At 56.3% G+C, this 24,351-nt stretch overlaps 1 protein-coding gene across 1 annotated transcript; it reads right to left on the bottom strand.

The window, feature by feature from the left end:
* Positions 1-235: 235 nt before the first annotated feature.
* Fam83g (family with sequence similarity 83 member G) lies at positions 236-24,082 on the bottom strand. Its single transcript, XM_036198333.1, has 5 exons — positions 23,555-24,082; positions 12,768-12,935; positions 6,136-6,260; positions 4,163-5,429; positions 236-598 (listed from the first exon to the last, which is right to left on the bottom strand). Exons 1-5 carry the CDS (start codon positions 24,080-24,082, stop codon positions 236-238), a joined length of 2,451 nt encoding a protein of 816 aa, XP_036054226.1.
* Between the last annotated feature and the right edge of the window lie 269 nt (positions 24,083-24,351).

The following is a 24,351-nucleotide window of genomic DNA, read 5'->3' as shown; positions in this document are numbered from 1 at the left end:
GCATATGCCCAGGCCACCCCCTCCAGGACCATTCCCAATACCACCTGCCATCTGCCGCGAGCAGACGCCATGCACATGTTCCGGGACCCGTCCACAGGAGATCTCCCATGGACTGGGATGACCTTTGGTCTGACCATCATGGCCACCTGGTACTGGTGCACTGACCAGGTGAGCGCCAACACTGCCCACCCCCACCTGCTGCCCTCTGGGGCGGGGCTGGGGTCCAGCTCGGCTGCTAGGGTTCCTTGTGGTCTCGGGCCCTGCGCTTAGAGTCAGATGGGGCCCACTGGCTGCCACCTGCTTTCGCCTTTAGGTGTTTTGACTGGGACAATTTTGAGTATGGGATTCCAAAGGGACTTGGATGCTCCTCGGTGGCCCTGAGCTCTGCTCGGAGGCGAGTATTTCGGGTTGGCCTTGGACTCCCAGGATCTGGTAGCATTCGAGTTGCTGGGCCACCCTTGGGCTGCCAGTGGTGGGGGCCTGCTGTGGCTGGGCTTGCTTTCTTGGGAGAGCTCTGGGTGCCATCTGCAGCAGGCCGGTAACGGGGAGGCCCTGGGGTCCTTGAGGTAGTGCCCCCATGTCGGTGGAACTGCTGGCCCTGGAGAGACAAAGGAGAATGAGGTCTGGATGGCATGATAGGAGAGCAAAGGACTCCTGCTGCATAGACCAGGACAGCCTGGTCTGCCCTTGGCCACTCCCCAGAGGCTTCTCAGTTTCCCCCTCTGTACTAGGAATGATTCTCCCCTTGGTGGTTCGTGCCCCAGCCCATCCATCTGCAAACAGGCTTGGATATGGTAGAGGGACCAGACGGGGCGGTTGGTGGCAGTGCCTCCAGTTGAGCTTGGATTTCTGAGGAGGATGAGGTAATTCTGACCTCTCCTCATCATGAACCCTCCAGATGACTTCAGACAAGCCACTTTCCTTCTCTGGGTATAAGGGATCAATGCCTGCCCAGGCTATCCTGAAGGCTGTAGGCAGCCCTAGAGAAGTGGAGCAGGGGAGAGTCCTGGGATGGGCATAGGTCCACTGATCATTGGTACCTAGAGCCCCACTCACACTAAGCCCACCTTAGGATAAGTCAACCAGGCCATGGCCAGCAGCTAGTGAGGGCTGTGACAGTTTACTGAGTGTCTTATGCACACACACATGTGAGTCTGGCAGGTACAGCTCCACTCACAGGCTGAACATCAGGGCCTAGAGACAGACCCGATGCTCACCAACTGGAGAAACATTTCACATAGATTTCCAGTAGCGGGAATCCATATGGGCTGGGAAGGCACAGCGGCACTGGGGGGCTAGGCCTTCATTTTCCCCTTGGTAACCTGTTGCTATGAAGCAGGGCTGTTTTCCTCTGGGACCCCAGATGCCTGAGGTCCCCATCTGGCCTCTATCTCCTGCCCAGGCTTCTCAGGTGGCATGCAGCAGGTGCTGCACTTTTCCTTAGAGAACTGGGACCAATCCAGGAGGGTGAACGGCATCCTGGAGGGCCTGCGGGGAGTAGATGCCCTAATCCCCACCACCTCTTGTTTCCTCTCACTAGGCGGGCCCGGCCCAGCCCCACATCTCTGGGTAGAATGCCATTTGGAGGCATTTCCCATGAAAGCCAATGAGTCAGCATCCATCCTGCCCTCATGGCTGGACGAGGGCAGGTAAAGAGCCCGAGAGGCCTAGAGAGGACCACCAGGGATGCAGAGGTTCATGCGGACTCCAGGTGGTCACGGCACCAGCCAGGCCTCCCTGGCCTCACCTTGGGCTGGGTCTGCTATATGATGCCAGGACTTGGTATCCCAGACCCTGGGTCCCAGATGGCCTTCCCTGATACCTAAAGGTCTGACTGAACTCTACCCTGCATGCTGAACTATGTGCTTTTCCCTAGCTACATGTTCACCCACAGTACGTGACCATTTCGTCATCAGAAAACCAATAGTAGGCTGGGTCTGGTGGCGCATGCCTTTAAACCCAGCACTTGGAAGACAGAGGCAGGCAGATCTCTGTGAGTTCAAGGCTAGCCTGGTCTTCATAGGGAGTTCCAGGTCAACCAGGGTGACATAAGTGAGACCTTGTCTTAAAAATAAACAAAAAACCAGAAAACAGGACAATAGCAAATGAAACATGGGCTCTGCTACGCCACCACCCCTCCCAGGCCTTACTCTCCATGGATTTCTGTACCCAGGTGATATGTGGGGCAAGAGGTGGACTGTCTTCCTGTTGGTCAGCAACATTCTCCACCACAGTCATGACTAAGAAAGCAGCTAAGAACTTCAGCAAGTGCAGAGCAACCCAGGGCCCTGGGGAGCCAGGCGCCAAAGGGACCAGCTTCATCCTTGAAGCCATATTGGTTGGGTGGCAGTGACCCATGTCCAAATGAGGAGACACAGCCCTGGAAGATGAAGTAGCCCAGCCAGGGATGGGAGTGCAGGCCTCCCCGAAGGAATGAGTAATTCCTTCCCATGAGTAGTGAGGGCACCCCTGTACTGTTCCCACCTGGGCAACAGCCTCTGTCACAGGGCCAGCTGCTCAGGTTGAAATAATGGAGTCAAATGTGTCCTGTCAATGAAAGAGGAACACAGGTTACAGGCTCAGGAAAGTCGGGGCTTCTCTCTCATGGCAGCTGGAGTCTCGGAACTGTGATCACTTCAGTTCCTACAGAGGTGCCCTGCAACACCCTCACTGTGCAGATAGGAAACAGGCCTGCAGGGAGACAGTGGGAGAGGAGGCACGGGGTCTGCTGCCCCACACTTAAGGGGCAGTGTTAGCGGCCACAATGTGAAGGAAGTGATTACTACAGCTGCTTCCTATCTGTGAGTCACAGGTGGTAACAATCAATGAGATAACACGGGAATAACACGTCTCAGAGTTACTTGAATAACCCTGTGAGCAAGCTGTGCCAGCTGCTCTGAACAGTGACCCCCCCCCCCCCCCCTCCCACCCCTCCACTACACGTGCTGGCCTCAAGGCTGCCCGGAACCTTTGAGAGGCAAGGCACTCTCACAAGGACACACCTCCAACCTTCCACTTTTGCCAGAGTCTAATCCAGATGTGGTCACTTATGCCTTAAATCCCATTTGGGAGGATGAGTCAGGGGGGATTGTTGTGAGTTCAAGGCCAGCATAGGCTACAGTTAAATTCCAAGCCACCCTGAGCTACAGAGTAAGGCAACGTCTCAAAAACAGAAGGGGGGAAAAAAGGAAAGAGTTCTAACTAGCAGCAGAGTCAAACAACAGGTCTCAAGTGCCACCCCATTCTGCAGATCCGGAAACTGAGGCCATCAGGATTTACCTAGCAACCATCATTCCTACAGAGGTGCCAGCTTCCCTCAGCCTAGGGTTTAGGGCTCTGCCCTGCCTGTCATGGAGTCCAGATCAACTTCTGCTCCCAGGATTTATATGAATGTCTGTGTTCACGAGGATCCAGGAGGCGGGGAGTCTGGGAGTCCCACACACTGAGGCCCTCTTTGGCTCTGACAAACACCGGGGACTCATGCTTCCCTGTTGGCTCCCTGGGACAAGGGCAGCTGAACAGATGAGTATTCCTGTGAGTCTAGGGATAATCACATTGTGTCGCCTTACAGGCCCACTAAGGAGATGCTGATAGAGGTATTCCCAAGGCAGAGACTCATTTCTTTCCCCAACTGTGCCCCAGGTCATTGTGCAGCGGTCCCTGTCTGCCCGGAACCTGAACCATGCCAAGGCAGGCTCCATCCTAGCCAGCTACCTAAAGATGCTGCCCATGGGCCTGATGATCATGCCGGGCATGATCAGCCGAGCACTGTTTCCAGGTAGGATGGGCTCTGCAGCCACACCTTCAATGGCAGGGCACCCAAGGCTCTAAGGATTTAGTCTACAAAAGAGGGATCTGCTGTTGCCCAACATGGAAGAGGGAGAGAGGGACTGTCCTTAGGAGCACAAAGGAATCTACAGGGAGGTAGCTTAGACAAAGTCCAGCCAAGGAGCACTTACAACTGTGTGACCTTGCGAGTGTAAAGGAACATCTCTGGGACCACGGTTGAGCCTTGGTCCTGTGTGGTTCCACTCTTCCCCATTCATCATCTCTCTGTGTAAATAGGGGCATCACTGGAGCCAGGGACACAATGGCCCAGGGCAGGGCATTTGGGACTCTTGGGGTGACTGCAGAAGACCTGGGGATGAGGGACCAGACCCACCTGAGCCTGCCTGTCCACAGGGCGCTGTGCTTGCATCCTTGATGTATTTACATCTTCTCTGCCCCGCCCCTGGGCCCACAGGTGGCCACTCAGGGGACCACCAAAAGTTCCTCGAGTTACATGAGGGGCACTCAGCTGTCGTTGGGGTGGGTGGCCTGGCCCATTGGCCATCTGCTCTGAGTGACGCCTCTGGAGAGGTACTGACCGCTCCCTCACTTCAAAGTACTCATCTGACACAGAGGAGGCCACCGAGGGTCGCCGGTGGCCAGGGCCCGGGCCAGAGCTGCCTGAGAGGCTGTCCTGGTCACTGAGGGTCACGTAGTCATCATCATCTTCCTCCTCCTCCTCCCCATCTAGCCCATTGGGGAGTCCTGTCTCCAGGCCATCAGGGTTTTCCTGGGTCACAGATAACTGTCGTTGTAGGGGGTCCTGGCTTTGGCTGGTTGTCCTGGGTAGTCTAGAGTCTATCCCATTTGGGGGTATCTCCATTTCTGGGGTCTCCAGGACCCAGCCAATATCGCTACCATCCTGGGCAAGTACATTTGCCACAGGGACTGTCCGGGGCTTAGGTATAGGGACCTGTGGTTCAGGGTCCCCCTGGAGGATGCCGTTCTCAGCTGGGACCACATCCTGGGAGTCCCTGGGTGCTGGGGGAGTGCAGGGTTCTGGGCAGGGACGGGCCTCCTGGCTCTGCTTCCATAGCTGGTGCTGGGTGCTGGCATGGGCTGTGTCGCGGATCTTGATGCGGTTCATCTGGTTGGGCTGAGGGTTCCAGATGTTGGGATCAATGATGTTGATGTAGCCCAGGATGTCACTGCCGGGCTCTGGGTCTGGCTCCACCCATGTGGGCAAGTACTCAAACATGTTGGCCCTCTCCAGGTTGAGCAGCCCTGGGTGGATAGGTGGTAGCAGTTCAGAGAGGTCCCCTGGGCGGTCAGCCACAGCATGGCCCCGCAGCCCTGGGGGCCTTGCGACCTCCTGATTCTCAGAGGAAGTCTTGGCAATCTCATCCACACTCTTGGCCTTAACCAGTGCATACTTGGGGTTGACAAGCTTCTTGGCTATGGTGCCCGTGGGTGCCAGGGGCACCACAGATGGTAGCACAATGGGCTCTGGCTCTGGCTCCTTCTCCATGGGGATGTCCTTGAGGCTGACACCTTGAGACATGAGGTACAGCTCCTGGAACTGCCGATCGAACACTTCTACCACCTGACCAGACAGCACAGAGATCACATTCCGGTCCGTCCTTGCAGCTGACCATGTGAAACTACAACGTAAAGGCAAGGTAGGAAGTCAGGCACAGAGTACATATGCCTCCCTGAAGCCTTAGTACCCTGATTTAGTGAGAGTCCCTGGCCCCTGAGGCCGGGGCATCTACAGTGTCTACTCCAGCTGGGGTTTGTCAGACTGGCCGCTGGGCCCTAAGATAAAAACCTAAGTGGTATTGGGGGTGGGGCACAGCTTGGGTGTGGTCAAACCTGAGTCTGGGGGCCTGTGTCTAGCTCTTCCCCCGCAAACCTCTGGGGCTCTACTGGACTCAGGAAGACAGCATGAGAACACCGCTGCAGCCTCAGGTTCCAGGACTACCCAGCACAGTGGCCATCACTGGGTCTTTGCTGTCACCAATCCCAGAGTGACTGTGGCAAATCTGCCCTGCCTCATGATGATGCAGAACTGGCTCTGTCCCTGAAGATGGCTCTCAGAGTGACTTCCCAGAGGGCTTGGGCAAATTCACTGTGACCTAGCCCACCCCACCCCTGGGCCAGTGACTGTGTGGGATGGAACAACAGCCCGCTTGGACAAAAGTCTTCCCTGCCTGCTTCTAGAGACAGTGGGTGGACCCAGGCCTGCACACAGCTCAGCAGTTTTGGGAGCAATGAACTGGAATAACCAGCGTGTCACATGCAGGGATTAAGGGCAGAAACCAACTGGGAACCAGAGGCAACTCCTCCCGAGTCCCGGAGGAGAATCACCTGTAGGAGCCACACACAGCCCGATCTCCATCCACAAACATGAACTTCTGGGCCAGGACACCCTTGAACTTGGTGGCTGACCGTGTGAAGAACTCTGTTCCCCCGCTGCTGCGTACCCTGAGATTCTGTGTTGGGAGACAGGGAGGCAGAATTAGATAACTACAGGCTTTCACAGGCAGAGGCAGCAGAGTGCCCAGAGCCCGGAGACAGTTTGTGGGGAATGAAGACCGGGAGCGAGGTGCAAAGGTGCGGAGAAGGGCGGTGTATCTGGGCTATTGGGCCAGGCAAGGGTGAATGGAGAGGCTGCTGCTGAAGGCCGTGGGCCAGGATGGTCTCAGCTTGTCCCTAAGAGGATCCACAGAGTAGCATGGGGCAAGATGAGACCTCGGGGGCAAGGTGAGTTTGGGAAATACTGTTGTCCAGGCTGCTGTAGGGTCTTGAGTGGCAGGGTTAACTTTTAGGAAGGTCCTATGGACAGCTGGGCGGCAGGTGATGGAGGGTAGTGGAAGCAGGAAGAGACCACCCTAAGGAACCTGGGTCTTACACTCGGACACATCCAGGGTCTTCCGGGATGACTGACCACACGCCGAACCCCACTCCTGACATCCCATGTCACTGACTCTGCTGAGCAGGCTCACTTGAAAGCACTCAGAGAAAATTCTCTCTGGAGATGGGATAAGGTCTGGCTCCAGGGATGGTCAACTTCAGTCCCTACCACACGGCCTGGGTTAGAGCCAGCAGGGAAACACCCTCAGAGCCCAGCGGAGCTCACAGAGGCCCAGAGAGGAAAGAGTCCTGGCCAAAGAGAAAATGGAATCACACACTGCTGGCCTTTCCTTGGCCCTGAATACATAAAGGGCCTTTCTCTCTAGGGTCGCACCTCCAGAACCATCTAGGATGTGGGTGCTACAGGACCCAGTGCTGGTACAGGTGACCCAGAGGCGAGGAAAACCTGACTGAAATCTAAGCATAAAGGGGCTGCTGAGGCTCACAAAGTAGAACATGTACGGGGCCTAGGGTCCATCTGGCCTAAGCCTCACCAGAGCTTTCTAACTGGTCTACTCACATGCCCCTGTGACGGAAGTCTCACGTCTGTCAGAGCTCTCCATTCAGACATGGGCTGGTGACAAAGTCTTTGTCAGACGGAGCTGTGACGCGCCTGTCTGTTCCCTCACCCACTCAGCGGTTCCAGGTTATTAACTGCCCACATGCTCGCTTGTTTGCTGACCCCTGCTGAGGCCCCCAGTGGCAGAGGCCCCCAGTGGCAGACAAAGATGACAGTGGCGAGGATGCTACTGTGGAGGTGGCAGTGAGGCAGACGCGTCAGAACAACAACCTGGAATGCCCAGAAGCAGAGGAGGGAATGGAGGCAGGGGCTGGGAGGTTCCCGGGGAAAGGATGACGTGGGGCAAGGTAGGTAGGAGGGCGAGCACCCCAAGGGAGGGACGCAGAGGCTGGGCAGCGGAAGAGCAGGCTGTCTGCACAGCTGGACTTGACTCTGGTGAGAGGCCCCACCTGCTTCTGCTGTGGGCAGCAAGAGCCACGCAGCAGAGTGAGAGAGAGTACAAGCTAGACCCGTATGTCAAAAGCAGCGCCAGCACGTGGGGAGGGTGCCTGAATGAATGGGCGTACAGGAGGCAGAGAACAGGGAGGCTGGTACACACAAGGGAGGCGGCCTGAGTGAGGGCACCACCCACGGCAGCCTCCTATCTAGTGCTTCCTATTCCCCGTCGCCCTGGTGGCCCAGAGCACTATCCACAGAAGTCACCGGGTGGTCCCTGGGTGGGTCCCTACATGATGTCCACCCAGCTGTGGGGTGAACAATTGTCTTGTTGTTGGGCCTGACCCAAAAGGCAGATAAGCTGTTTCCAGGGCCAAGCTCACTCTGGCCCCGCCTGCCCACAGGCCTGCCCACAGCCAGCTCAGCAGGAAGCTGGCTAGGGCCCAGGACAATTAGCACTCGTGACTTTGTACCTAACACATTGCACACTCAGGGACCAGAGGTTGGAACAAAGACCTTAGAGGCCTTCCCTGTCTCCTGTGCCAACCACAGCCCAGCTCTGTGGCATCCTGTGGTCTCATGTCCAACACTCTGTGTGCTGGGGCCACGTGCCCCACATAGGCGACCAGCCTACACACTTCTCTCGCCAGTGTCTGTCTCTACTCATCCCAAACTTTGTGTCCATGAAGGGCCCAGAAAGTCATATGTACATCTTGGAGTAACTCAGCTATGTGAGAGGCAGGCCTGTGTTTGAACCATGGACCTGCTGTGTGATTCTAAGCAAGCCTCTGGCCGTCTCTGGGCTAAAATTTCCCTGTCTGCATAGTGGGGGTTGGCACTGAACCCATCGGCTCATCCGCCACTGGGGCTAGGCAGCAGGCAGGGGCTTGCATCAGGCCCCCCACCCTCTGCCTCCTGTTCCTGGTAGCCTCGCCCCATGGGCCTGGCCCAGATGAGGTAATGTCTCAGGTGTCTGGGCTCGCGTGAGCAGAGGTGGAGGATCCCACAAAGCTGCATTGTCTCAGGTCCTGGGGTGCCCCTAGTTGGGGATGAGCAGGCAGGTGGAGGGTCCTTAGACTCTTTCAGACCTCCATAAGGCACAGTGGAGTTGGGTGGGGCAGGGCAGGAAGTGAGTCAGGTTGCTCTGGCCCAAAGTGCTTGTGGAGGACACAGGATTGGGGTGTACTGTGCTGGTCTCCATCAGGCTGGCCTGGGCGTTCTAGAATTCTGCTCTATGTGACTCCAGACATGGTGCCAGACGCTGGCTGGGCCTCTCCATGCCTCAGCTCCCTCACCTGCAGCATGCACCTGTCTACCTGGGCCACTTGCAGCTTGAGGGCTTAGTGAGCCGCAGGGAGTTGTAGAAGGGATTGAGTTCTCACTGGGGGCACACTGGGGCACAAACTTTACAGCCCAGCTGGGATAGCCCAGACTGCTCAGGGAAACCAGAACTGTCTGTCAGACCCACTTGGGGGCCAGCCTAGAGGACTTAGCAAGGGAGGTAATGAATCTTTGTCTCTCGAGAGGATGTAGCAGGTCACACTCTGACCTTGGCAGTGTGGAGGCATCAGTCAGCCATGCCTGGACCAGAGTAAGTGCAAAGAGATGAGCTGGGGTGGGAGGCAGGGCTGTAGTTTACCCTTCACCTCTTACCCTGACTCACGGACCAACGTACTATCCAATGGGAAGTCCCTTGTGAGCTGGGGCTTAGGCACATGGAGTCTACCCAGCTCCAAGCCCTGATGTTAGTACTCCTGGCCCTTCCCTAGAATGACTGACATGGTGGGCTAGCTCACTGTTGGGCTGTGCTGACACTGTGATGCTTAATAACAGCTCTGCTTCTGCCTACTCGATGCCAATAGTGCCTGATTCATAACCAGCCCAGTGAGGTGAGCCTCTTTGCCCCCAGATACAAGCCCCTGGTATAAGTCCTTACCCATCAGTGGCCCAGACCCAGCCATAGGAGGTAGGACATGAACTCACTCAGGAAGTGACAGGGGCTGTGGTCCAGCCCACCTCCCCTCTTACTCTCCCCAATAATCCCAGCTGAAGCCTGGCAAGACCCAGCTTGAGCCTCCCCTGTCCTTCTTTGGCCCAGTTATGTATCCTCGCCATGTGCCTTCCCACGGCTGTCAGACGGCTGGTGTTTCCTTGCTCATTGGCTGTGCAGTCAGCTCAAGTGGCTGCTGGTTTTTCCAGTTCGCCTGCACAGGCCAAGGAGCTTTGCACATGGCTAGGTCTTTCACAGGTCTGGCCTGGCTCCCACTGGCTCATGGGTACCTCTCAGCACTAGGGTCACCCCTATAGATGACCTAATCACTGCCCTGGCCCTGCGACCCTGGGAAGGGGTCAGGTCTAAAGGCTGGGCACTCTTTTCAAGGCCTATTTCCCATTGGTAATGTAGGGGTTCATTTCCTTACTGCCTCCAGGGCCAGCAGACTGTGGTACCAGGAGCAGCTGGGACCCCCACTTTGGAAAAGGCTATCTATGTATGCCAGTGCCCTTCCTGTGGGGACCGGGAACAGGGTCAGCCCTGGCACTAACAGGGTTGGCCCAGGTCTAACCACTGGCAAGAGAGGATGGCTCCTATGAGACTATTTTGAGAAAACTAGGAGATGCTTGGCACTCAGAACAGAGCTGGGGGGCATTTGTCCCTAACCACACACGGCCAAAGGAACGTCCATCTCACTTTATACCAGCACAGTCTCCTGTGCTCAGCACAACAGCCCTGCCAGAGGGAAGGCATGAAGATGGGCCCATTTATCACATGAGCAACGGAGGCCAGGGCCAGTAACTACCTACGGTGTGAAGGCACTTGGTGTCCTCCCAGTCTGGTACCAGATACCCCACTGTCACAAATGTGACCCCGCCAGGGCTACCTGAAACTTGGGCCCACTGACTCTGGGGCAGGTCGGAGCAGGGCTGGGACAAGGCAGTGGGTGGCTGAGACCAGCACAGGAAGTGTTCCTGAAACAGGCCCAGACCTAACCAGCCCACGGCAGGGACGCTGGCCAGGAAGGCAGGCTCTCCTCACGGTGACACCGGCAGGGCTGTGCCCCCAGGAGTCTCTGACCACTTACTTACCCAGGGCTGTAGTGAGGCTGCTACAGATGAGAATTAAGAAGCTGAGGGTCACTTCTTACCCATGGAGACGTCTGCCTCCTAGGACCATGCCCTTTAGACCTGATCACCTTCCCAGAGAGAGAGCCAAGAAGGGTGGGAAGGACAGGCTACTGACTCCAGCAAGCTGTCCTCCTACCCTGGTGGTCCTGGGACAGTTGAAGGCTAACAGTGGGATGGGCAAACCTCCCATAGCCCCGTCCTAACCCCAGGCTGGCAGCCGCACACTTACTCAGCCTTGGTGTCTGCACGGCCACTACCTGCAGTTTCACCGAAAGGCAGCTCTGGAAGCCACGTCCCACGGTGGCCGGTGGGCAGAGTCCATGTGGGCAGCACCAGAGAATTCTGAGAAACAGGTCTGCATTCTTCTTATCAAGCCAATTTCTTACTGGCTTTTAGGCACAAGTCGTACCTCCCCCTAGACCTTAGTTTCCCTATCTTCCTTGTGGGAGCCTGGTCTGAACAGCGACAAGCATCGGGGTTCAGACATCCCCATAAAGCCACAGGCAGAGCCAGCCTTGTAACTACAGGGCCAAGTCCCACTGCTTCCCTTGTCCAGAAGCTCAGAAAACCCCAGACTGAGGAGCCATGAGAATTCTCTACTGAGAAGGGCACTCAGGCACAGTGGGGCCGGGGCCTCCAAGCAGACAGCCTGGGTGAGGATACCCCTTAGAACTTACAGGTCCCAGCCCTTGTCTGCCTCCATTATCAGGGTGATGGATCGAATGGTATACATGTTGAGTGAGGACCTACCTGGAGCTCCTGGAGCTGCTACCCGCCCACAGAGCAGCCAAGTCCCAAGTCACCTTTTCTGAACTTCCACACAATGGCTCTTTCTGGCATGAGCTGTCTGCTACCCCAGAGCCATTTCTAGGTGCTAATTACACGCCAGGCAGGTGTGAGGCTTGGGGTCAACCTACCTGGAGACCACATGAAGAAGTCCCTGAAATTAGAGACTGGTAGCACAGCAGGGAACTCACACCCACTTGAAAGGCTCTTGTAGGGACCTTGGCAAATGCTGACAAATTATAGGCTCCAAGCCCTGCTACGGTCACCAGTCCTGTGTGATGACCATCTGGCCAGTCACAGGCCTCCAGCCTGGGGCACTTGGCCCTCATCTCTAGTTTACTGGCAGGGACACCTTTACTGCTTCATCTGCAAAATGGGAATGACAGATCCATGCCACTTGGGTTGAAAACGGGCTTAAATAAGTTAAACTATGGGAGGTATCTCGGACAGTCGCATGCTGGGAGAGCACCAGCTGCTTCTTCAGACTTCTCTATACTTCAGGCATGTGCTGCACATAGGTGCTGAAGAATGGTTGGGCAAGCCACCAAATGCTAGGGGGTCTTAGTGGAAGAGCCCAGCAACACCGATTTATCTACCCATCAGACCAGTCAGAGCCTAGAGCCTAGAGTGGTAGGCAACAGGATCTCAGGCAGAGAAAAGTACAGCGGAGAACCCAGGCACTGGCTTTCTCATCTCCAACTCCCTTGCACTGTGCCTCCCTGCCCCCAAAATTATTCTACTCTGTTTAAGCATCTCAAGTCCATTTCAACCCTGACCTAACATAAGGGTGTTTCCCATGTCTGAGCCAGATTCTACTGCCAACCAGTAGAGCTGATGAGATAAATTTAGGCTTAGCACAGTGCAGGACTTCTTGGGGGTCAGAGCTCTCCAGGTGAGGTATGAGCTGCCTGGGGAGGCTGTGAGCACATACCTGTCACCAGAGGTATGCAGGCAGACAGGAAACCTATGTGGAATGGGTAACACAGTACCTGGCAGGTGCTCTGGCAGCTGGTTGAAGGCATTAGATCTGTGTTTATCTTATCTGCCTGTTGGAGGTAGTAAATATCTTACCCTTCAGGGCATTCAAGCTGTGTGACCACCTGGCAGAAAGATGCAGGATGACTGAACTCTGGTACAAGGCACTGTCTACGAGGCAGTATGTTTGTTGACTGACTGAATGACTTCTGCCCTCCAGTTGCACAAGCAAGGGAAGACAGCTTACCTTGAGGTGCCCCAGGTGCATGCGGGCCCGCTCACACATGTGCAAGAAGTACTTGACATTACTCTCATCCACAATGATGTACACAGCCACCTTCCTCTTGAAGCCAGCATCCAGCAGGTCCTTGAAGATATCTACGTCAGTGAACATGTCCATGACCACAGCTATCACCTGGGGACAGAGAAAGACAGGGTGGTTTCCCATCACAGCATTGGGGAACAGCACCCCTGCTGCTCCCAAGACGCAAGTCTGTGAAAAACCTCGCTCCAGGACTCCTCAAGGTAGACGGTGTAGGGAGGAATGCAGACATGCCAGGAGGGTGCAGGAAGGTTGGTGACCTAAGAGCAGGAGCAAGGTCTATGTCACAGTTCCACGTGTCCAGACTGGTCCTCAGGGCCTCCTTCCTCAACCAGGTTGGGATTCGCTGACTGCTGCTGCCACCAGGAAGGTCCAGGGAGGCCCTGAGTGCAGCCAGGGGCTCAGCCCAAGAACCTGATTTGTGTTCTCTGGGTCAGATTCAAAATCAGCTACACATGCCCCTTCCTAATCCCTGGAGATCCTGAAACAAACCAGATGTGGCCACAATGGGGAAGAGGCCGGCAGATGGCATGGCCACCAACTCGGAACCTTCCTTGAATCCTAGTCTGCTGTGAACTCCAGCAGGATGCCTATCAGGACCAGACAGGACCCACATCAGCGTAGCCAACACCTATGCCCACCACAAGTGATTTCCACTCTCCCAAACCTGACTAAGGTTGGGGCTCCAGAGGCCACAGCATAGCCACACCTGGCCCACCCCAGCAAACACCTGCCTCAGTTCCCTGCCAACCACAGCGCTGGAGCAGGACTCACAGTGTGGGACTTGGCCTGCAGTAGAGCACGGTAATAGGCCAGTGATGTTCCCAACTCAGCTGCCAGCTCCCTACCCTGCCCCTTCTTTCCTGGCTGCCAGTGCCTGGAGAGCTGAGACAGTGGGGCTGGAACCCACACTGAACCACCTGAGAGCTGAGCTCATGAACGTAGCTCAGCATCTTCCTTCACTGAGATCTGCACACACAGGGTGACAAGAAGGCACCTGGAGCCTGCTGGGGACGTGTCTGCACGCCCACAGTGAGCTCACTAGGCTAGCCCCTGCAGGCCCATCTGGGCTCCTCCCGAGCCTCTGGCCCCTGCTGCTCATCTGGCACAAAAGTCCCAACTCTTCAACAAAAGGAAGCCCGAGGCCTGCCCTGCAGTGAACTTGTTGAGTGACTCTACGTTAAAAACCCTCAAACAGCTCTGGGCTCTTGTTTTCTCATCAGCAAAACGGGCTCCATTCATGAGAAGCAACCACACTCAGACCCCAATCCAAGGGGGCTTCTCAGGGATGCCCACATACTGCCTTCTCCCCAGGCAGCCTTGCCTGTGACAGCCCCACTCCCACCTCTCAGGAACAGCAAGGTGAGATACCAGCACAGAGTTGAGCAAACTGAGGCTGGTGAAGTCACGGGGCAAGTTGGAGCAGAGTAAATACTGCCCACTCCCAGCTGTGCAGGGCTGTTGTCTGGCCCTCCTTTGACCCTGTGGCCTCCAGGGCCTGAGAGTGCTAATGGGCTCAGAAAGCAGGGGGAAAGGAGGCTGAGCCCTAGGGACCCCTGAGTCTTCAGAGGAGAGCCACTCACCATCTCTTAGGGGTCGTCTGGTGGTAGAGTGGGCTCAGGGCTGACACTGGCAGGGGTAAACTGGAGGACAGTGCCAGCACTAGATGAGGAAGCGTTTTCCACTGCGGAGTGGGAGAGGAGCTGAGAGCCTCCTACCCAGCATGTGCTTGGCAGATGCCAGAGGCTGCTAGGGAAGCCTGCCAGCAGGTGGGCTCCCAATGACCTTGGCAGACTGACGGACTCTGTGCGGCAGTGTGTGTGCACGTGCGTGCGTGCATGTGAGTGTGTGTGTGTGTGTGTGTGTGTAGGGGCTGCTGCAGGGATCCCCTTGCCTGAGACCCCACAGGCTGTAAGCCTCTCTACCCGTGATGTTCCCTTGGTTAGACCACTCCTGAGCCGGCAAAACAGCTTCATGTACTGCCCTGGAAAGAGGTCTGGCCCGGCTGGCACAATGCTCCCTGGAGGCTCTCCAGTCCACTGCACCCTAGATCCGTCACGGCTGGTTCCAAGCTGTGGGTACCATCACAGATTGAGATGTGCCCCAGCAGGACAGGGGACTTGATCCAGGGATCACAGGCTGCCAAGATGGACTTGTTGGGACCTATGTCTCAAGGTGGATCCCTGACAGGGTCCCATGGCTGGCTGGCTCTCTTTAGGTGTTGGATTCTATCCCTAGGATGGTGAAAGGAATACTGAACAGCTAATACCGGGATCTGAGGGCTGCCTGGTGCTCCCTGGATCTGAGGGCTGCCTGGTGCTCCCGGGATCTGAGGACTGCCTGGTGCTCCCGGGATCTGAGGACTGCCTGGTGTTCCCTGGATCTGAGGGCTGCCTGGTGCTCCCTGGATCTGAGGGCTGCCTGGTGTTCCTGGGATCTGAGGTGATGCTGGAGGGGAGGGCTGCCTGGTGCTCCCGGGATCTGAGGGCTGCCTGGTGCTCCCGGGATCTGAGGGCTGCCTGGTGCTCCCGGGATCTGAGGTGATGCTGGAGGGGAGGGCTGCCTGGTGCTCCTGGGATGTGAGGACTGCCTGGTGCTCCTGGGATCTGAGGACTGCCTGGTGCTCCTGGGATCTGAGGGCTGCCTGGTGCTCCCGGGATCTGAGGTGATGCTGGAGGGGAGGGCTGCCTGGTGCTCCTGGGATCTGAGGGCTGCCTGGTGCTCCTGGGATCTGAGGACTGCCTGGTGCTCCCGGGATCTGAGTTGATGCTGGAGGGGAGGGCTGCCTGGTGCTCCTGGGATCTGAGGTGATGCTGGAGGGGAAGGCTGCCTGGTGCTCCGGGGATCTGAGGTGATGTTGGAAATGGAGGTGCTCACAGTGCTCTGGTATGTGAGGTAATGCTAGGAGAAGGCTTCTTGCTACTGTCCAGAAACCCCACATCTTAGTCTGTCCATGGTCAGGCCACAGAAGTTCCCTGAGAGCTCTTGGGACATGTTAGGATATATTGGCTTTGTAGATGGGACTGTGGAGGTGGTCAGTGAGAGAGGCTGACACAAGTCTGCCCCTGTCTTGTACCTCCTCCCAGCTTGGGATGTCTAGGGTTCACAGCTCCTGACACAGAGACCATTACCTCTAGGATCCTCACAAACGCTGCAACCAGCAACTTTCCCTCCCATTCACAGGAGAGGATACTAAAAGCACTGTGCCTCAAGACCACCTGTGTGGATGGCCTAGCTCATCTTGTCAAGGGGTGTCCTCACTGGGCAGTTCTCGGGGAGTTCTCATCTGTCAGTGAGACAGGCAGGGTGGCCCCAGAGCTCCTGCAGCATTCAAGGCCTGGTACTAGCCACTTCCTGCCTTAGGTCCCTCAGTTTCCACATCTATGAAATGGGATGGTGGACAAGCTACCAAAGTCTGTCCTTTCTGAAGCACCTGCCTTTATGCACCTGAGAGCCCTGCTCACAGCCCAGTGGAGTCCGTATGGGCTGGCTGGAGCATCCTGTCACGTCAACAGGGTCTGTGAAAGGACAGTTAGTTGGTTGCTGCTCTTCTAAGAGTCTCATAGACCCCAGCCCTGCCAGGCGCTGACACCAGCCCAGAACTCCCAGCATCCTCAGCAGCTTCTTCCAGGCCCCTCGTGTCTCTAAATCTCACCCAGTAGAGCAAAGCGTCCTCATGGGACAGTGGATGGACAGGTTTCCCCACAAGCACCAGAGAGGAAGGGCAGGTGAGGCAGCCGGCTGGTCTGAACATAACTGAAAACTACTGGGGTACTGGCCCAGCTTCTGACACACCTCTCCTGAGAATCCTGACCTCACTGGTTCCTCTCCCCAAAACCTCCTGTCTTGAACATTCGACACAGGCAGTCCTCCAAGGCTACTTGCCCATTCTGCTCATCTCTGGAGAGCTGCTCAGGGCCTCTCAAGCATTCAGCTGGCAGCAGGGCAGCTCACTCACAGAAGGAAACATCCAAGGCTGGAAGAAGTCCCAAAGGGGCCACTAAAGCAATAGATGGTCCTCATATAGGACCACAGGAGGCTCATGTCTCCCTAGCTAGGGTAGAAGCCATCCTGACACCCGGGGCCTGTGGACAATCAGCAAAAGGATGCTGCCTAGGTAGCAAGCAGGAAGTCTCGGACCAAGTATAGGCAAACCTCTGCAAGGAGCCACATGTAAACAGCTCGGTTCCCTACCCCAAGTGCTCGCATCTGTATTCCAGAAGTGGTAAAGCTGTCAGGGGGTTTGGTGTGGCCAGTGGGCCAGTGGGCCAGTGGGCCTGCTCCTATCCTCAGGTCTATTCTGTGCCTTCCTAACAAGGTTTCGGAGCAAGACTTCCATCGTTCAGCTGGTGCCTGGTACAGCAGTGACAGAGGCTTGTCTGTCATGCTGAGGACCTGGGTTCCATCCACAGCCTACACCCCACCCCCAAAAAGTGTTTGTTTCTGAGAAACTTCACTGCGTTCTACAACAAAGCTCTAAAGAATTTTAAGAAATGCGCACCAGAGTCTACAACAGGAAATCCATGGTTTCTGATACTCACTAGAGAATTACTATACAGACAAAGAAATGGGAAAATAAGACTCTCTGAAGGGGCAGGGTGAGGCAGCACACACCTTTAATCCCAGCACTCGGGCGGCAGAGGCAGGTGGACCTCTGTAAAGTTTGAGGACAGCCTGGTCTACAGAGTGAGTTCCAGGCCAGCCAGGACTGTGTAGAGAGACCCTGCCAAAATAAAGAAGTAAAGGTATGGAAGAATAAAAAAAAAAATCTAACACGAAATGAAAATATATACTGGGTGGCATTAATAGTAGGTTAGGTATCATGGAAGAATAATGAAGTTGGAGACAGAGCAGCACCCAGTGTCCAAATGTCACACGAAGAGAGACTGAAGACACAGCATGCCATCAGCCTCCGTGGTTAGGTGGTTAGTTAGCTTCAAGATGTCTAACAGATGAGGGGGAGGCCCTCCACGCACCGCAGGGGGTGGAGCACGCCAGAGATCAGAAACACACGTGACTAAACAACCACTCAACTTTACTTCTCCACTTGATAAGAATGAAGTCCACAGACTCAATGACACACACAGAAGGGACCGGAGGAAACTGCTAAAGCACACAGAACCGAATCACTCGAAATCAGCACAACGGAATCTGAAGAAAAGCCAGAAGGAAAACAGACCAGTGCATGTGGGGGAACGGGGCCAAGCCGACGTCGCACCAGAGTCAGCGAGAGAAGAGACAAGCACTACATGAAAACAAACTGACCAACGAGAAGTAGACGGCCGGGGAAAATAACTTTCAGAACCGAGGACAACGTGAAAGCTGACACACAACGCTGCAGGAGTTCTTTCCTGGCAGATGTGCACTGTAGCAATCACCCCCTTGTGTAGATGAAGAAACAGGCTGAGGACTGCAGCCAACTCCATGGTGGGGCCCAGATGTTTCCCTGTCTCGGTCAAGGCCCAGAGTGGAGACAGGAGAATGACTTCCCTGCCCTATCTTGTGTTCTAGTAGTAGGCCGGAACTCTTACTTCTTCTTGGAGTGGAGAGGTCTGATCCAAGCCACAGGAAGAACAGGCCACCAACATGTAGGGAACCACAGTGTTGCACTTCCCCAGACATAGTCACAGCCCAGGGCTGCACACTCCCCCCAGGTCAGGATCATGTATCATTCCTAGCTCCGACTCCGTGCCGCCATCTCCCAGAGCCCACCTTACCTGAAACGGACCTGCCTCAGCCTGCCCAGCCCTGCCCTGCCCTGCCTCACATTACCACTCAACTCTCAGTTTCTCTGCTTGCTACAGTGCTGTGAAGATAGGATGGACCTCGACGCACCCCACTCTCCTCTGAAACCCAGCTGCTGCTTGGGAACAGGCCACCTGTTAGAAGGAAGCCTCATTAAAGCCAATTCGAGGAAGGCTGCGGCCAGCAGCAAGTCACAGACACAGGCTGTGCTGAGACTCCCTGCGCCCCAGGAAGACCAGCCTTCTCTCCCTCCCTGGGGCTCAGTGAAGCTGGGAACAAGGTTGTAAAGCCACGGAGGTGACACTGATAGGACCTGCCATGTGGCTCTTGGTGACTATGAAGATGGGGGGAGTGAAGGAAGAGACCTGGCATTCACTGGACAAAGCTTGGGACCACATAACACACTGAGGCACAACCCATGCTCTCTTATGGTCATTTAAATCTCTCCTGGACTTTGACAAGCAGCTGTCAGTCTTACTGAGGTCAGCCCAGTACAGAAGTGAGGAACTCTCAGGAGTTGCCAGAGACAAGACAGGATGGGGTTTGGACCTGAGCCTCCCTGACACTGAAGTCAGTCCTCCCCACACCCCACATGGAATGTACCCTGGAAGGTACCAGCCTGTCTGGGGGCCTGTCCAGTTGGGGTCAGCTGTGAACCCTAGTAGTGGCCAAGTGGCAGGCAATCTAGGGCCTCTCTCAGCCCATAGGGTGACATTCAGTTTCAAGGTGACCTTTCAAACTACCATAACCAAGAGCTCCATGGAACCCAGTCCAGGCCCAGCCATACCAAAGACCCAAAGTCCCATTCTATGCTTTGGTCTCATCTGTGATAGAAGCAGGTGGCAGGCTCCCATCCTGGAATAGCAGAAGGGCTCCTTCCAGGCTGAGCACATCTCGGTTCTCCATTAAGATGCAGGTTCTTGCCATGGGGTGGGGAGCCTTGGAGAAGTCTGGAGCCAACACCTGGGATTATGCTATCTGATGGCTCTCACCCCAACAGGTGCGGCCTGGCCCAAGGCGGGAGCTGCCAGAGCAGGCAGAAGGCAGCTCCTGGCCCACAGAAGCCTCTGTGTTGAGGGCTATTTTGATGCAGTCATGTGCCACGGAATAAATAGGACACATCCTGAGGCATACACTGTTAGATGTTGTCTGCAGATGTCAGTGTGCTGCTCACAGACGTGGACAGCGACAACAGCACTAGATGGATGGCACACATGCTCTTACAGTACTGTGGAAAGCATGCAGGCCAGTGTTGACTGAACCTTCACGATGTAGTGTGTGGCTAGCCTGTGGTGCACAGGGATATGGCTCCCAGGGGGATTGGACATAGCTGTGGCTCCCCATTTCAGGCCCAACATGGTCAGCTTTCCTCCACCTCTGGCAGCCCAGTGTCTAGGGGCCCAGGAGCCTGTGAACACTTTCACTGCCCTGGGCCAAGCAGGCAGGGAACAAGAACTAATGGGCCCATTATGGGATGTGGTTGCACAGAGCCGCCAGTTCTCAGTTCTGAGGCTGTGGGCAAGTTGCTCGTCCTCTCTGAGCCTCACCAAACCTTGGGTTCTTTCTGTGGACAATGGAGGCAACACCTACTTTATGGAGCTGTAGCAAGGATTACACAGAGCAGGTAAAGCGCCTTGTTCAGCACTTGGCATATAGTTGGTATTTAATAAATGCCTCATTAAGCTGCCTTTATTCTCCTGGAGCCAAGTGGCAGGCCAGGACTCCAGAGTGTGAAGGCAGAGATCTGACAGGAAAGATGTGGGATCAATCGAGCGTCATGAAACTCGGCTCCACTTTCTTCCTGCTGTGTGGCCCTGGGCAAGAAACACAACTTCTCTGGGTCTCCATTCCTAAGCCCTGGCTGGAAGACATAAATCTGGGCCTAGCTGAAGGCTGGCGCCTGACACCTCGCCTTCCTTCCGTGTCCTCCACAGTAACTTGGGGGAGGTATGACTGGGGCTGGTAAGGGGACCTAGGGGTTAGTCCTTGTTGTGGGGGGCACTAGGATCTGCTGAAGATCCTCTGACTGAGGCCCCACTCCACCCAGCCTCACCCTCTGGAGGTCACACTTGCTCTCATCCCTCCCAGGCGTGATGCTACAGGCCTCTGGTATGCGGCTGGAGCCCAGGGGAGGTTCCTCCCTAAGGCTGGGAGAGGGGTGGGGGAGGGCAGGCAGGGGCTGCCTCAGAGGGGAGCTCACTGAGACTGGACAGCAGTGCAGAGCGTAAGCGAGTAGCTCAGAGCCATACAACCGAAAAAGTATGATGTGGGACTCCACTGTTCCCTGTTCCAGATGAGTCTAGGATCCTGGGCAGCAGGTGACAGGACCAAAGGGACCCTCCACAGTCTTCAATGCCTGTGCCCACTTCACAGACAGAATGGCCAAGGCCTAGGGAGGAGCCAGGGCTGGTCCAGTCTCACAGGGAGGCAGCACAGGCTCCTTTCCTAGTCAGACCATTTCGGTCTTCAGGGAAGGGAGGACGCAGGAGAGTAATCTTGACAGGGACATGGCCACTAGGGGTGGCGGAGGTGGTGTGAGCTGAGTGTGTGCTGTGTCATTTCCTTGCCCCAGGGTCTGTCAGTTGTGCTGACTACTGGCAGGGTGACTCAGTGCCAGCAGCCATGCTGCAGAAGCCCCCATGGAAAAGGGCTAGTCAGCAAAAGCCCCATTCCACCCCTAGGAGGCTGGGGTTCCCCTCGTACTGGCAGAGGGTGAAAAGGGGGGGGGTGAGAAGGGTGAGAGGTGACTCAGGGGGAGAGGTAAGACAGAGGAGCCCTACAGGGAGGAGAGGATGGGCAAAGCGCTCTGTCAGCATCCACTGGCGTCTGGGCCTGCCCCTGGAGGCTGGGAGGCAGCAGGAAGGGGGTAAGAGACTCAGGCTGCCTAGGTCAGCTGCCTCTCCCTGCTAGTCACTGCTCTGCCACCAGGTACCACGCCAGGGGAGGTCCTGGAGTACAACAGGCCTAAGTGATGTTGGGCAGGGACGACTGAACAGTCTGGCCTCAGTTTCTACGTGTGAAAAAAAAAAAAGAGGCAGATAACACTACCTGAGATTACAAAGTACCTGCACTCCACTGAAGCTATTATTACAGTCTTCCCACGTATTGTGTGGGCCACTGGACATAGATGGGGAAGAGGGACTCACACAGGTCCACATGGGAGGGGCCTGGCTCACAACAGCACTGTGGGGCTATGAACAAATCCTTGATCTCTGTAAGATGGGTAAGCCTCGGTCAACTCTGAGGACCCTCAGGGACTCCCTGCCATGGAGAACAGGCTCTAAGTGTAGGAAGCAGAGGGCAGACAATGCCTCTCTATGATAGGCAGTAGGAAGTCACCCACTCTCATGTCACACTAAGATCAATGTCTTCCCGGCTGTCACCCTCGACAGGTGCCATCAATAACCTTGGAGAAGTGGGACTGAACAAATATGAAGCTATAGGTCTGCAGAGAGTGGGTACATCTCAGCTGTGGTCACAAAGATGTGGACAGGAAGCCCTGAGGGTACAATTTGGCCCCAGGCACCCGTATCTGTCCCTATCACTGGCTGGCCCTATGTCATTCTGTCTGTACAAGATTAGAGCCTGTGGCTGTTCCCAGGCCAAGTTGGGAAGGGGCAGCTGCCTCCTGCCTGCTGTGAGAGCACTGGGCACAGCAGGTCAGGCCCATTAAGAGTCTTTATCCCTCCTCTCAAGGGACTGGGCTTTGCCACAAGCAGGAGTCACCCCAGGCCCTTTTAGGGGCAACAGATTCCCAACTATTGTCAGGTGTCTGGAGGATTATTCAGTCCTTCCTCATTCCTGCTACCCAATACTCCATCATCACAATGGCCAGAGATGCAGCTTGTCCCTACAGACTAGAAACCCTCAGCTAGGGTTGGGGATTTAGCTCAGTGGTAGAGCACTTGCCTAGCAAGTGCAAGGCCCTGGGTTCGATCCTCAGCTAAAAAAGAAAGAAAGAAAGGAGGGAAGGAAGGAAGGAAGGAAGGAAGGAAGGAAGGAAGGAAGAAAGGAAGAAACCCTCAGCTAATGGCCCAGTGGACAGAGCCTCCACCCTGCTGGAAACCAGCCAGGCCACCTTCTCAGCTGCTGACCCACTTCTGGTCTCTCTGCCCAAGAGCTCCCCAAGCCCTGCCAGCAGGGCAGTCCCCAGGGTGAACATCTGGCCTTGTAAACTGACTGCCCCACTCTGGACCTGACCGGTGAAGGGGGTCAGAGCCAGCTAGGAACACTCTCCCTACCGCCAGACCTGCTCCAGATAGAACAGTTTGCTGAATTACCTTGCCTGTCAAATCAGGCACGCCTCCTCTCACAGCCATGGCCACCCAGTTATGGTTTGGCTGTGTGTACAAGCAGTGTACACTGCTTCTCAAGATGTGTGTCAGTGTGTCAGTATGGAGCAGTCACCCATAGCCAGTGCACTGGGCAGCCCAGGGGATCCAGACAAGGCCTGCGAAGCCTCCTAAAGCAAACCACAACCCAAGCAGACACCGTCACCTCTTCCACTGGTGAGAACCTTCAACAGGTGGCACCCTGTTGTTCATTCAGACACTCTGGCCTGGACAGCAGCACTCAGAAAAGGGGCTCCGTGAAGCTGCCACTCAGCAGTTAGGAAGCAGGCAGGTTTTCTCAGGGCCCCAGACCAGCCTCCCTGCCTCTCCCCCAGACCCCTTCCAGCAAGCTCATGTACGCGTGCAGGCTTCTATCTACTAGAGAGGATCTGTGGCAAGGCAAGGGAGAGGGGGCGAGAGGGAAAGCCCAGATTCCTCCCACCCGACTCGTGCATTGCATTCGAGGAGCTCAGAAACACGTTCCAGTAGGACCCGGAAGCCCTTGGAGCCTGGCAGCCCAGGGCCACCTGCTAGAGGAGGTGAGCATTCGGCTGCTGCTGCCCGCAGAAGGAGGCAACCAAGAGGCCGCTCAGTGGTCCCAGAGCCGTCTGGGGTCCCCCCGCCTTGGCGCCTCACCTTCTGCGCCTGGCTGACCATCTTGCGCACCACTTCCTTGATGTGCGGCTGTCCGTCGATGGGCGGCTGCATGTAGACGCTGGCCCGGGTCACACCTCTGTAGGCGATGGTATCAGGCCAGCCCAGGTCCAGCTGCGGGATGGAGCGGTCCGACTTCTGGGGCCAGTACTCCAGCGAGGGCAGCGGCTCGGCCGTGGCTGGGGGCCCTCCGGCCGCGCTGGCATCCTCGCTGGCATCCGCGCCTGCTCGGTTGTCCTGGAGCTCGGGGCGGCGGCCCGAGCCCCGCGGGTCCTCGGAGCCCGGGTCGTAGACCTCGATGGTCTCCACGATGCGCGCGAGCTCCAGCTCCGACAGGAAGTCGCGGATGTTCTCGCGCTTCAGCACCTCGTAGAAGGCGTCGCGGCCCCGGGCCACCAGGGCCTCCAGGGCCAGCCGCTGCTCCTCGCTGTAGAAGAACTCGGGCTTCGACTCGCTGGAACGCCAGTTCACGTGGTTGTCGTCCAGACACTGCACCTGGGAGAAGGCCATGGCGGCCCTCGCTGTGGGAACGCGGCCCGACGGGCACCGCGCTCTCGTGCTTCACGGCCTCGGCGCCTCTGCGACCCGCACCTGAAGGAACCAGCAGAAGACCACGGACCGGGTCAGAGGACGGGCGTGGGCGGGGCGTGAGGCGGGGTGGGCGGGGCGTGAGGCGGGGTGGGCGGGGCTGGAGAAGGAGCCCGACCGTCCAGGGCCGCGGTTCTCCTATGCGTCTTGGAATCCGCCTGAGGTTCGCGGAGCCCTGGGAATAAGCTGGG

The sequence above is a fragment of the Onychomys torridus genome, chromosome 8, assembly GCF_903995425.1.
Source record: "Onychomys torridus chromosome 8, mOncTor1.1, whole genome shotgun sequence".
Taxonomy (NCBI): Eukaryota; Metazoa; Chordata; class Mammalia; order Rodentia; family Cricetidae; genus Onychomys; species Onychomys torridus.
The sequence above is the reverse complement of the archived record's forward strand: the minus strand, read 5'-3'. Positions and strand labels throughout refer to the sequence as shown.